Source organism: Sphaerodactylus townsendi, linkage group LG02 (assembly GCF_021028975.2).
Source record: "Sphaerodactylus townsendi isolate TG3544 linkage group LG02, MPM_Stown_v2.3, whole genome shotgun sequence".
Taxonomy (NCBI): domain Eukaryota; kingdom Metazoa; phylum Chordata; class Lepidosauria; order Squamata; family Sphaerodactylidae; genus Sphaerodactylus; species Sphaerodactylus townsendi.
In genome coordinates, this window is record NC_059426.1 from 41514962 (window position 1) to 41527013 (window position 12052).

The window sequence follows — 12052 nt, forward strand, 5'->3', positions numbered from 1 at the left end:
AATTCTAGTTCAAATATAAACAGGCTTATGAAAAGGCAAGAGGAAAACACGTTGGTTTCAGAAGCCTGCAAGATGATCCTAAGCTTGTCCATTCTATGCATGTGGCAAAAATGCAGTCTGACCGTGAGTACAAGAAAGACTATGAGAAGAGCAAAACCAGCTACCACACACCAGTGGAGATGGTCAGTATCCAGGCTGCGAAGCTGGCTCAGGATGTCGCCTCTAATTCCCACTACAAACATCTGATCCATCATTACACCTGCTTGCCAGATACCATGAGTGTTGAGCTGGCAAAGAACAGGATGCAAATTCAGAGTGATGTAAGTATTACAGGTTTCAAAAATGTAACAGCAAACGTGCAATGCAGTGCAGTTGACATGGAGAAAAATATAATTGTACTACTGGGATGGTATCTCTTTTGCATAATTTCTAAGATAGATTTACATTGTGAGGTTGTTAGAACATAACCTTTGTCCAGATCCATGGCTGTAAAAATTGCTTCCAATGCCATCCTGAACAGAGTCATACCTGGCTTCACCCATTGGGTTTTACTTAGAATGGCACTGTAATTGCTCTACAAAGGGAAGGGATAGATATATGGAGGGTCCATAGGTCCTTGATAGTCTTTTGGCAACATATATTCTCTTTGTCTTCTCATCATACAATAGCTCTAACCCTGCAAGGCAGATTTGCACTGTGGATGCAGATGTGTATCTGAATGAGGATGTATGTCATGAGGCTGATCCAGTTTTTATTAGTGGATGTGAGCCAGCATGATGTAGTGGAGAGTGTCAGACTAAGATCTATGAGACTCAAGTTCCAATTCCCATTCTGTCATGGAAACTCATTGTGTGACCTTGGGCCAGTCACATAGTCTTAGCCGAACCTCCATCCCGGAGCGGAAGTGAGGCTAAAAGAGAAGAGGGGAGAATTTTGTAAGCAATTTTGAGTTCCCATTGGGGGTAAAAGTGGATAATCAATGAAATAAATATATCAAATAGAAATCACTACCTGAAGCCAATATGACTACAATTAGACTGGGGCGAATATGCAGCGGGAAATTCACTAATGTTATAGTTTTATCAAATTTATTTAAATGAGATAAAATCAGATAAACTAGTGCAGCTGATGCTGAATATGGGCTCACATCAGTTCCACTGTGTTCTTTTTCCGCCCACATTTGAAATGTAGAAAATGTATAGACAAGCTTTCATTCTGGTGATTCAGTGTCCAAGAGATGCATCACATGGTACTGTTTTTCATTAGCATCCGTGAAAACAGGTGCAAAGATTGAGCTAGGATTTGGATGTGACATCTAAATGTTTCTGAATGTGCTCACTGACTTTCATACTGATCTCTCCATTGTTAAGAAACACTGCATTGCACTATTACAATAGCACTGCAAAAATAGATTGGCGAAAGGCAAATAGTTAAAGCCTAGACCTTTACTTGGCCGAAAATAACTTTCCTCCCTAGGGAACTTTTTCCTCCCATTCTTTAACAGCCTAATAAATGTTGTGTATGATTATGTAAATAGCTGGAATTTGGAAAGGACAGATAAAAGTAACAGAATATATTAATGAAATAAATAGCAGATATAGCAACTATCCATGGTAGTTCATAGATGCTTAAAAACAGAGGCGTAGCTCCAAGGGGACAAGGGGATTGCGTGACGCACCATGCATGTGCCCCTACAGGGGTGTGGTGAGGGCGTTCCAGGGGCGTGGCAGGGGCATTCTGGGGCAGGACAGGGGCGTTCCAGGGCGGGATGGGGCGGAGGATGCACGGGTGCACCGGGCACTTTTCCCCCTTGTTACAGCTCTGCTTAAGAATGTGGTCGTCAGGTTGTGCCAGTGGGATGTTCTAGGAAGCGGTCAAAGAAAAAGATAAAGCATTCCGCTTATCTTTGGAGATACAAATACACCCAGTTGGGTACAGCAATTTTCCCAGGACACAGGAAATGTTTTATGTACTATTTATTCTCTTCTTTGAATTGCTGTGTGTTCCCTTCTCCACTAGAATGTTTACAAAGAAGACTACAACAGCTGGTTCAGAGGAATTGGATGGAATCCTCTGGGTTCACTAGATGTGGAAAAAGTTAAAAAAGCTGGAGTGGCATTAGATGAACATAAATATCGTCAACACCCAGACACCTTCAGGTTCACAAGCCTGCCAGATTCAATGCCAATGGTTTTGGCTAAGCAGAACACCAAGCAGCTAAGTGATGTATGTTCTTGTAAATGCCAGAATACCGTACTTTAGTTAAAAACATAAATTTGAAAAGTGAAGGTGTTTGAATATGTTCAGAGTCAATCTTGAGTTCCCCCCTATTTAATTTTGAGTATCTAAGGCATCCCTAGAATTTTCAGGGCAGTTCCATAGTTTCTGGGCCCACTAAGTTAGTCTGTTCTACTAGCAGGGGTAGAATGAGAGGAAGGTCGATTCCCCAATTCAAAAGTGAAAGTGGAGGGGGCCCCTGCTCCGTGTTCGGCGTGCGGTTTCAAAAAGGTCTACTTCCGACCAGGATCCGAAATGACGCACGCTGAGGGGTGGGAGGAGCGGCAGAATCGGGGTGACTGTGTTGTCGCTGCGTTGTCACTGCTGGTGTGGTGGGGAGTGCTGCAGGACACCGGGGTATTTGCCGTGAGGAGTGCGCATCTAATGGTGGGTGGGGAATTGCCCGAAAAAGCACTGCTGGAAAATGCCCCCAGTCCACTTCTGAAAGGAGAGAGGGAGAAAGATCGTGCCCAGCCAGGCCCTTGCCATGCAGGGACCAGATTGGTACTTCCTTCCCTGCCCTTTATAGGTCTCAGGCTGCTGGTCTCTTGCACCAGCTGTGCATGGGCAAGAATCACCTTCTTTTGGAACTGTTGCAGTCCCAGCAGGCAGCACCTCAGGCGATTGGGCCACTGGGACCTTTGTGGGTGGCCTTAATGCCCAGTTGGCCCATTGACGCCCCAAAGAGAACAGCCTCAGTGAGGTAGAACAGCAATTGTTTCATGTCACTCTCTTAGACACACCAGATGAAAGTCTGCAGACCCTTGGGTTAGGAGTCCTCTTGCCTTCTTTGCTACAGAACAAGGGTAGCAAGCAGACTTTATAGTTTCACTTGATTTGCTACTTTCAGTCATGAGCAGTGGACTCTAATCTGGTGAACAAGGTTTGTTTCCCCACACTTACACATGACCTGGATGACCTTGGGCTAGTCACAGTTCTCTCAGAACTGCCTCAGCCCCACCCACCTCACAAGGTGTCTTCTGTGGGGAGTGGAAGTAAAAGAGTTCGTAAGCCCCTTTAAGACTCCTTATGGTTGAGAAAAAGGGGGGGGGGGTATAAATCCAAACTCTTCAACTCTTCTTCAATTAGTCCTGCTGAATTTGGATCTCAACTAGATAGCCAGAATTTCAGTATTTTGTGGAGGCAGAGATGTTTTCAGGTACATTTCATGTACATAAATAATATGCTGATTCATCCAGAAAGAAGTAGCCTGATAACATATGCATTGTTTTCCTTTTAGATAAACTATAAAGTGGAGGGCGAGAAAGTGAAACACGTTTATCACTTGGATCCTGATCTTCCTCAGTTTATTCAAGCCAAAGTCAATGCTTATAATATAAGCGATGTGAGTATTAAACAGGTTCCCCCCCCAGACAGATATCCTTTTAAGAACGAGAAAAGTGATTCTTAAAATTAGTTTTTGCATGCAGTTTTTCCAACACTGCCTTCTACCTATAGCCTAGGTAAAATATTATCCCCTTCTCAGCGATAACGACACTGTTGGGAAGCTGCCAGTTCTTTTTTACTTGATATATATAAAAAATTACATATGCAAGTGCATTTTAGGTCTCCCTTTGTGACTGCAGATAGACAGATGCTCAGAACAAAAGAATAAGACGCTCTTGCACAAAACATCCGCAGTAAGAATAATTCTTTCCTTCTATTTAAGGGTTATTACAAAGCAGACTGGAAGAAGCTGATTGCCAAGGGGTATGACATGAAGCCAGATGCCATTTCTGTAATTGCAGCAAAATCTTCACGAAACATTGCCAGCGATGTAAGTTCAACTGGTCTAAAAGTTCTTGGGTTGCAGGTGGTGCAGTTTTCTGCAGAATGGGGTTGTAATGTTTTGAGTCATAGATGAGTCTGTTCTGCTGAGGAACGCACAGACTCCTTGTAGACTTCAGAAATCCTGAATGAATGCTCATATTTGTGTTATCTAATAGTGCCATCCTAATCACACTGTTAGAAGGGAGTAACGCTGCCTAGGATTACGCTGTGAATCACCATCACCATAATCTAACATGTGGATATAGAAAAGTCAACCACATCTTCTGACATGCTAGGCAGGCTTTTCTGTCATCTATCAGCTATGCAGCTATACTTTCTGTTTCACCCTGCTGTTCTTAGGAATGGCATGGCATTAGCCTTAAGTGGGGAGACAGTTCCTCATAATTGCAAAGTGGGAACTGGGGGTTATACTACTTTCTGCTCATTATTAGGAAAACCCTTGTTGAAAACCAAGACAGACATGTTATTTTTCAAGTTTCATTCAATGTTTTGGTTACCTGTCAACTAGCATCTGGCAACATTATCACACACACACACACACCCCAATTCCACTGCCTGGTTTTATCCTACCAGGTAGCCATTTTCCTGTGAGAAGGAGAGACTGGCTACTATTTCCAAACATGGAAGTTCTGGAGCTTAATTATCTCTTCCAAAATTGATGAAAGTTTGGAAGTAAATATTATTGTGAAGCAGGGCAAAGCAAACTTCCTCCCCCATCCCAAAAAAGAGAGAACTTCGAGGGGTGGTGTATACAGTAGTGAAAAAAGATTAGAAAGGTTATCAAGAAAGAGGACAATATAGTTTTCTTAGATTAGGAATAAATCATTGAATATTCACACATTTGTATAATAAATTTTGCAGGTCCTTCTTAAATGTTGGAAATGGTGTGGCAAGAGGACGGGTTCTCTTGTACATCATTATATTTCTCCTTTTGATTATTGTGCACAATAAGTGGCAGTTTAATATATTAGCCAATTACATTAAAAAGTACCATGGTTGATTTGATGAGAGGGGATATACAGGTTACGTCTGTTTATGTATACAGACAATCATTTAACATTGCAGTGTGGCCAACAGCTGCTAACACATTTGTGTGGTCCTGACCAGAAAGAAAATACCAGCAACAATATGAGAAACATCTACTGCTGATACATTTTTTCAGTGTTCTGAAAAACCTGATTCTAAGTTTGCCTGCTCTGACCTGAATGGCCCAGGCTAGCCTGATTCCATCAGATCTTGTGAGCTAAGCAGATTTTTTCCTGGTTAGTGCTTGGATGGGAGACCACCAAAGAAGTTGGGTTGCTTCATAGAGCCAGGAAAACCACATTTGTTTGTCTCTTGCCTTGAAAACTCTATGGGTTCACTGTAAGTTGGCTGCGACTTGATGTCACTTTCCATCAACAAGTAAACATTGCTGAACTTAAAAAAACCACCATTTTATTTTGGTTTGTTTTCCAGTACAAGTACAAGCAAGCCTATGAGAAAGATAAAGGAAAACAAATTGGATTCCGTAGTATACAAGATGATCCTAAACTGGTCCATTATATGAACGTGGCCAAACTACAATCTGATCGCTTATATAAGAAGGATTATGAAAGCAGCAAGACTAAATATCACACCCCTTTCGACATGTTCAGTGTGATAGCTGCCAAGAAAGCCCAAGAAGTCGTGACTAATACAAACTACAGACAATCTTTACATAATTACACTCTTTTGCCTGATGCCATGAGTGTGGAATTGTCAAGGAACAGAATGCAGATTCAGAGTGATGTATGTTATTTGTTGAAGATTGTGCCTCACTTGCAAATCAAATGTCTTGGAAGGATTGAGACAGAGTGCCAAACTAGGATTTTATCCCTTTGGATTTGACTGCAGTTTTTTTGGCTCAGATGTGCTGATTTGACGGACACAGTGCATGCTGGACTCTGTTATATTCTGAAATCACTGCCCTTGTTGACATATGTTACCCTTACTTGATGAATGAATAGGCTTAATTAGTAGGGCTGAGCTGAAGGGGTGGATACTATCCCAACTCTAGTAGGGGAGGAAATATAATTCATTTCACTTCCTCCATCTTAGCAGGAATCTGTAGTCACCCCAAATTCATTGAATCCAGTATTTTAAAATGTCTGCCTGGAATGGTGATAGTGGCCAAAACTGAGTAATATAACCCATACTCAGCAGACAGTGAATTTGTATTAATACATAACTTCCTCCTTCAAAAAATTCCATGTTTGTTGGATATGTTCTTTTGATAGCAGACTGCTCAAGCTGGTCTTCCATTTCCAAGGACAGAATTTCCTTGAGATAGGATATGGAGCCACCCTCCCAACTTTAACCCACTTTTTGGCAGTGTTCTCAAATGTTGTGAAAGCTGACATTTCACTTTATATCCCATTTTTTCTTGCTTTGAAGAATCTTTACAGAGCTGATTTCAGTAACTGGCTGAGAGGAATTGGTTGGGTGCCAATTCAGTCTCTTGAAGTAGAGAAAGCAAAGAAGGCCACTGACATTCTTTGTGAAAAGAAATATCGTCAGCATCCAGAAAAGTTGAAATACACCATTGACATGGATTCCATGGAGCAGGTGCTTGCTAAACAAAATGCCACTATCATGAATAAGGTAATTAATAAAAACCAACAACTTAAAAAAAATTTGATAAGTGTTACTAACATTCAAAATGTAAACCATAGGATGATTTGTGGGTTTTGTGGATGTAATGCTGCGGCATGTTAAGAATTCCTATCGTGAGAAGAAAGGGGTTGTGTGACTACACAGATGAACGACACACTCAAAGAGCATCAATTTCACATAAGCAGTTTACTTTTTCAGGATTTAGGAACAAAACATCTTGGTTAAATTGCAAGGACAGCCCAATCTGGGGAGGGGGGGGTGTAGAATGGGATTCAGGGACAGTACAACCATAGTGCCTCCAAAATGGCAATTACCAACACAGGTGCTGGGAAACAAATTCTTTTCTCCCCTGAAAAGTCCATAGCGAAAAATGACTTATGACATATTTTTGGTGGCATACTTCTGCACTGCGGGAACAGGGTGTTCCCAGGCCAAAAGTCAACTCCACCTCCAGGAACTCCCCCAGAACACCCCCTACATGCCAGCATGGGCATTTGTGGTGGAAGCCAGTTGTCACAGGGCCCAGCTTCTGGGTTTAAGTGCTGTGGCGACCAGCCACTAAGGTAAATCCCTCAGTTGTGGCATCTGTGCTAATTTGCATAGTGCTGGTGGCATGGATGCCAGTGCAACCCTTCCACCACTTTCAATGCGGTTTGTCCCCCGTTTTGATTGCACAGTTATTTTCAGATTTTTATAGTAGGTTACTAGCAGCGCCTTCCTTAACAGAGACATACCCTTCTAAGTATCGACTGCAGTGGACCCAGAAGGACACAACTCTGCTTAGGATGACACTGTAGAAGTGTTACCTTCCTCAGCTGGCTTGTTTTAAAGAAGAATCTTGTCTGAAATAAAGTTTTTAATTGGGGAGGGCCAAAGGAGAGCAGGAAAAGTGAGGTGGAGCCCAAAAAGGTGCCCTGCTTGTACTGTTCTTGCAAAAGTCCTCTCTGTTGTTATTATATGAGCACTTAGGGAAGCAGGAAGCAGCTGATAATAAGGTGCGGGGGGAGAGGAAAGGCATGCATAGCAGCATGAGGGAGTAGGAAGGCTGGCTATGGGTGGAAGGAAGATGTCTTGGTCAAAGCTGTACTCACTTGCAAATCTGCCTGCTTTGGTGGTGAAGAAAATTAAAAGTCATGCTAAAAGTGATCTTGCTCTTCATGGAGAGAATGGAAAGTGAAAGTGGGACTCCAGGAAATAGGTCTGTACAAGGAATCCTGCTGTAACGAACATTCACCCCCATCACTCAGCAAGCACATTGTGCATAATTGGCCAGTAAGTCTTTATAAGGTTTGAACATTAAAAGAAACTATAATTAGTTTTGTTTACTAGAGAACTGTAAACAAATGTAACATAGTAAAACAATTATTTTGTTGTGTTTTGCATAAGTTGCTGTGAAACATGATGGTCTGTAAGATCCTTAGGGGCAGTGACTTCTGGGGACTTATTTAAATTAGTGCATATATTGATAGCACAGTGTATATAAATAAATTGCAACATAGAAAAAAGCAAAAGAAAGAAAATTAAGGTCAAATAATTTTTTTTCTACTGTAGAGGCTGTATATTGACAAATGGAACAAAGACAAGACCGAGATTCATGTGATGCCTGACACACCTGAAATTCTCTTGTCCAAAGCCAACCAAGTCACCATGAGCAATGTAAGGTTTGAAACAGCAGACAGCTGCCTTCTTACAATAAATGTAGTGCAACTTTTTTTTTTGCTTGCATCTCTGAAAGTACAAATACTAGTTGCATGAGAGCAGTGTTCCGTAATTTTCTTAATTTTTCCCCTCTTATTGTCTCCCTGAATATTTGCCCTTTTTTTTTTTGGAACAGAAACTCTACAAGGCTGGATGGGAAGAAGATAAGAAGAAAGGTTATGATCTGAGGCCAGATGCTATTTCAATAAAAGCAGCCAAAGCTTCAAGGGACATTGCAAGTGATGTATGTTTGATTTTTGCTATTTTGCCTTCAGCATAAAAAGAAAAGGAAAAGCTTTTTTTCCCCTAGTCTAACCTTGTCCTGTGTTTTCAAAGTATTTGTTCTTCCTGAGTTCTTTCACTTAGAATCATAACTTATTTTGGACAATCTGAGAAACTATTCTCAGTGTTGCTATGCTTTGCCTTAGCTTGTTATAGACACCTAGATTCCCTATCACTTACTTGCGCTTGGTCTATCAAAATGCAAAGCCTATGGCATCTTTGCGTGGGAATGTTTTTATGTATTTCACATTTGGGTGTTGCAGGAAGAAAAAAGAACTATATAGCAACAGATTTACTCAAATGTAACAGAGGTAGTTTGCCAACACCTTCTCCATGAGGAGGTCAGTGATAACTATCCTATGACCAGTATCATGGCATCAGCTTGACCCAGGGGTTAAGGGCTCTTAAAGTTGTTGATTTTAACTAGTCTAAATGTGCTTAACTTAACTCTTTGTTGGACTGTGGTTCAAGTATATACAGACTCATAGGCAAGTTGTATTTCTTTGTTGTTAAAATGTGTGTGTGTGTGGAGGGAAGGGGATGAATAAAAGTTCTAGTGTTTTGATATTCTGATCTCCTAACAGTTCTCATTCTTTTTATTTAGAACCACGCAACATTTAGTCAGTGCCATATAATCAAGTTGCACTGAATAACTGATAGGGAGTGTAAAATACAATTTTCCATTTGCATTTGCAAGTTCTTCTTTGCCTTGTTTCAACAAATGTGTTTTTAATGTTTGCAGTATAAATACAAACTGGCCTTTGAGCAGGCAAAGGGAAAGCACATTGGGTTCCGGAGTCTCGAAGATGACCCTAAGCTGGTACATTTTATGCAAGTTGCTAAAATGCAATCGGAGCGTGAATACAAAAAAGACTATGAGAAGTCAAAGACCAGGTTCCACACGCCAGTTGACATGTTCAGCGTCGTGGCAGCCAAGAAAGCGCAGGAGGTGGCGACAGATGCAAACTACAGGCGCATTATTCACACTTACAATGTCATGCCTGATGCCATGAATCTTGAGCTGGCCAAAAACATGATGCAGATCCAGAGTAATGTAAGTAAATGACTCTGCAGCTCGTGAATGGCTAAGGGTCTGATTAGGTGGGAAACTAGGAAATCTGTGCTCAGATCTTCCCAGCATTGACCAATAAAGAGTTGTTCAAGGCCCCAATTTATATAAGGACTGTAGTTCTGTAGGAGAAGGGTTTCAATCCCTGAACATTTCATATTTAATGCTATGAAAGCAAGTTCTCTGCAGCATGAGTGTGGGGAAATGGCAAAGATATCCCTCAGTTTGCTGGCCAGAGCACAAAATGGGTGACATAGTCTTTCACTGCCAACAATAGGGTGGATCCTCTATAGCATGAGAGGAGCTGTGCTAATTAAATGCTATCTGCTTCCCCTTCATTCACCCTTACTCTAGCCTACTGTGAACCCTGAAATTCTGTCCCCAGGAACCAGTGGATGAGAAAAGCATTTGGGGCAAACTGTGGGGTTTTTTTGGGGGGGGGAGGGAGGGGTTAGATCACTAAAATTTGCATGGGGGAAAGTCCTCTCCATAAGGAGGAAAGGACATCACCATTAAAGCTGATAATTTAATTTTGCTTCTAGATGGGATGCAGACTTACGGAGAATTTCTCATATTCTATTTCTATCAATGTTCAGTGTCAAAACCTCAGATCTTTCACCCCACAGATCATTCTACCTCTTGAAAGAATACTGTAAATAACATTCAAGAGATGTTCAAGGAAGTTATGTATTTCAGGAAATGTGCATGTTTCTATCACTTCACATCAGCAGGACACAAGCCACTCTGTAACAAGACCAACAGCTATATAGCATACAGAAGGCTCAGTTTTTGAAAGGCTAAATGTAAAATTGCTATTCCAAAGAAGTGCAATTGATTGCTACAAATAAACCAGTCTATCTGCTTCATTTTTAAATGCTAGCTGTGGATTAAAATGTTGCCAACACACACTGACATTAAAAGAAAGAGAAGATTGCCTACCATTTTCATTTGTTTATATTTCATTTTCTCTTCAGAATCAGTACAAGGCAGACTACGATGAATTTATGAAGGGTGTTGGATGGATTCCATTAGGATCTCTAGACGCTGAGAAGAATAAGAAAGCCATGGAGATTGTTAGTGACAAAAAGTATAGGCAACATCCTGATAAACTGAAGTACTCTATCCTGATGGATTCTATGCCCATGGTCCTGGCAACAAATAACGCAAAAATTATGGATGAGGTAAGAAAATAAATACCCTCAAGCAGATACTTGGGAGGCGATATATACATGTGCTAAGAATATCTTTTCAAAAAGACATTTGGAGAGCGTCTGTTTAATCTTTGAAAATAACTTGTAGACTAGTGACACCTGAACACAAAGAAATAAAAATTAATAAATACATGACTGAAAAGATTTGAGGTTTAGCTATTGACAGAAAAAATACACTGGTGAAACACTTTTCTGTGTAGTCAGCATATAACTGGCTTACTACCTTCTACAAGATCACCTAACTCTCTAAAGGAGTTTTGGAAATATGACTGCATAGTGGGGAAAATGTTGATAGGCGAGTCCATGCTTAGTTGGTCTCCCTGTTCAAAGTAGTTGAACAAAGCTGCAATCAGGAATCAATTATTTGAACAGATGTAGTATGCTCTTATAGGCTGTTTCCCCACTTTGAAAAATGACGTCGGTTTCATCCGGCATGGACCTTTTCAGCGCGGGGATTGTGTTCCCTGGCTTCCCCACTGCCCCGCGCTGTGTGCGGGGTCATCAAAAGGCGCCGTTTTTAGCAGCGCCAGAAATGATGCGCGCTGAGGGGGCGTGAGAGCAGCAGAGTTGGGGCAGCTGCGTTGTTGCCGCCCCTGTAGTGGGGAGTGCCGCTGGACCCCGCGCTACTTGGCAAGAGTAGTGCGCAGCAAACGGTGAGTGGGGAAAGGCCCATAGAGCATCATTCTGTGTGATCTTGTTATATTGGTGTGAAACCCCCCTCTGCTTTGATGAAAAATCTGCTGCCTTAGCTCTTGATTGCCACTTGTTGGATGGTTACACATCAAGGTTAGTATCAGGAGTTGTCATTGCAGTGCACCTATCAATGCTCACGATCCTAAAGGGAGCCCACTGTCAGCTGCTGAGGTCCTCGAGCCCTGTTGCTTCTTCTCTTTTGTGGTCCTGTTTGCTTGACTACTGTTCCCATCACTGTTTGCTCTTCATCTGCTTAGCAGTGGGGATTCTCCTGATGATATCACCCAGGTTTGGTGTGGTTTGGTTTAGGGAATCCAAAGTTATGGACTCCCAAAGGGAGTGCCCCATCCCCCATTGTTTCCAATGGGAGCTAATAGGAGATGGGGGCTACACCTTT

The 12052-nt window shown here is 41.7% G+C and overlaps 1 protein-coding gene across 50 annotated transcripts in view; it reads left to right on the plus strand.

Annotated features, from left to right (window-relative positions):
- Nucleotides 1–12052, plus strand: part of NEB (nebulin) — a 207610-nt gene that overhangs the window by 56691 nt on the left and 138867 nt on the right. For all 50 annotated transcript variants that reach the window (XM_048486789.1, XM_048486795.1, XM_048486812.1 and 47 more), the window contains 10 exons: nucleotides 9–320; nucleotides 2020–2226; nucleotides 3518–3622; nucleotides 3947–4054; nucleotides 5527–5838; nucleotides 6484–6690; nucleotides 8254–8358; nucleotides 8537–8644; nucleotides 9425–9736; nucleotides 10726–10932. In XM_048486789.1, coding sequence (XP_048342746.1) covers nucleotides 9–320; nucleotides 2020–2226; nucleotides 3518–3622; nucleotides 3947–4054; nucleotides 5527–5838; nucleotides 6484–6690; nucleotides 8254–8358; nucleotides 8537–8644; nucleotides 9425–9736; nucleotides 10726–10932 — 1983 coding nt within the window. The remainder of the gene's footprint in view (nucleotides 1–8; nucleotides 321–2019; nucleotides 2227–3517; nucleotides 3623–3946; nucleotides 4055–5526; nucleotides 5839–6483; nucleotides 6691–8253; nucleotides 8359–8536; nucleotides 8645–9424; nucleotides 9737–10725; nucleotides 10933–12052) is intronic.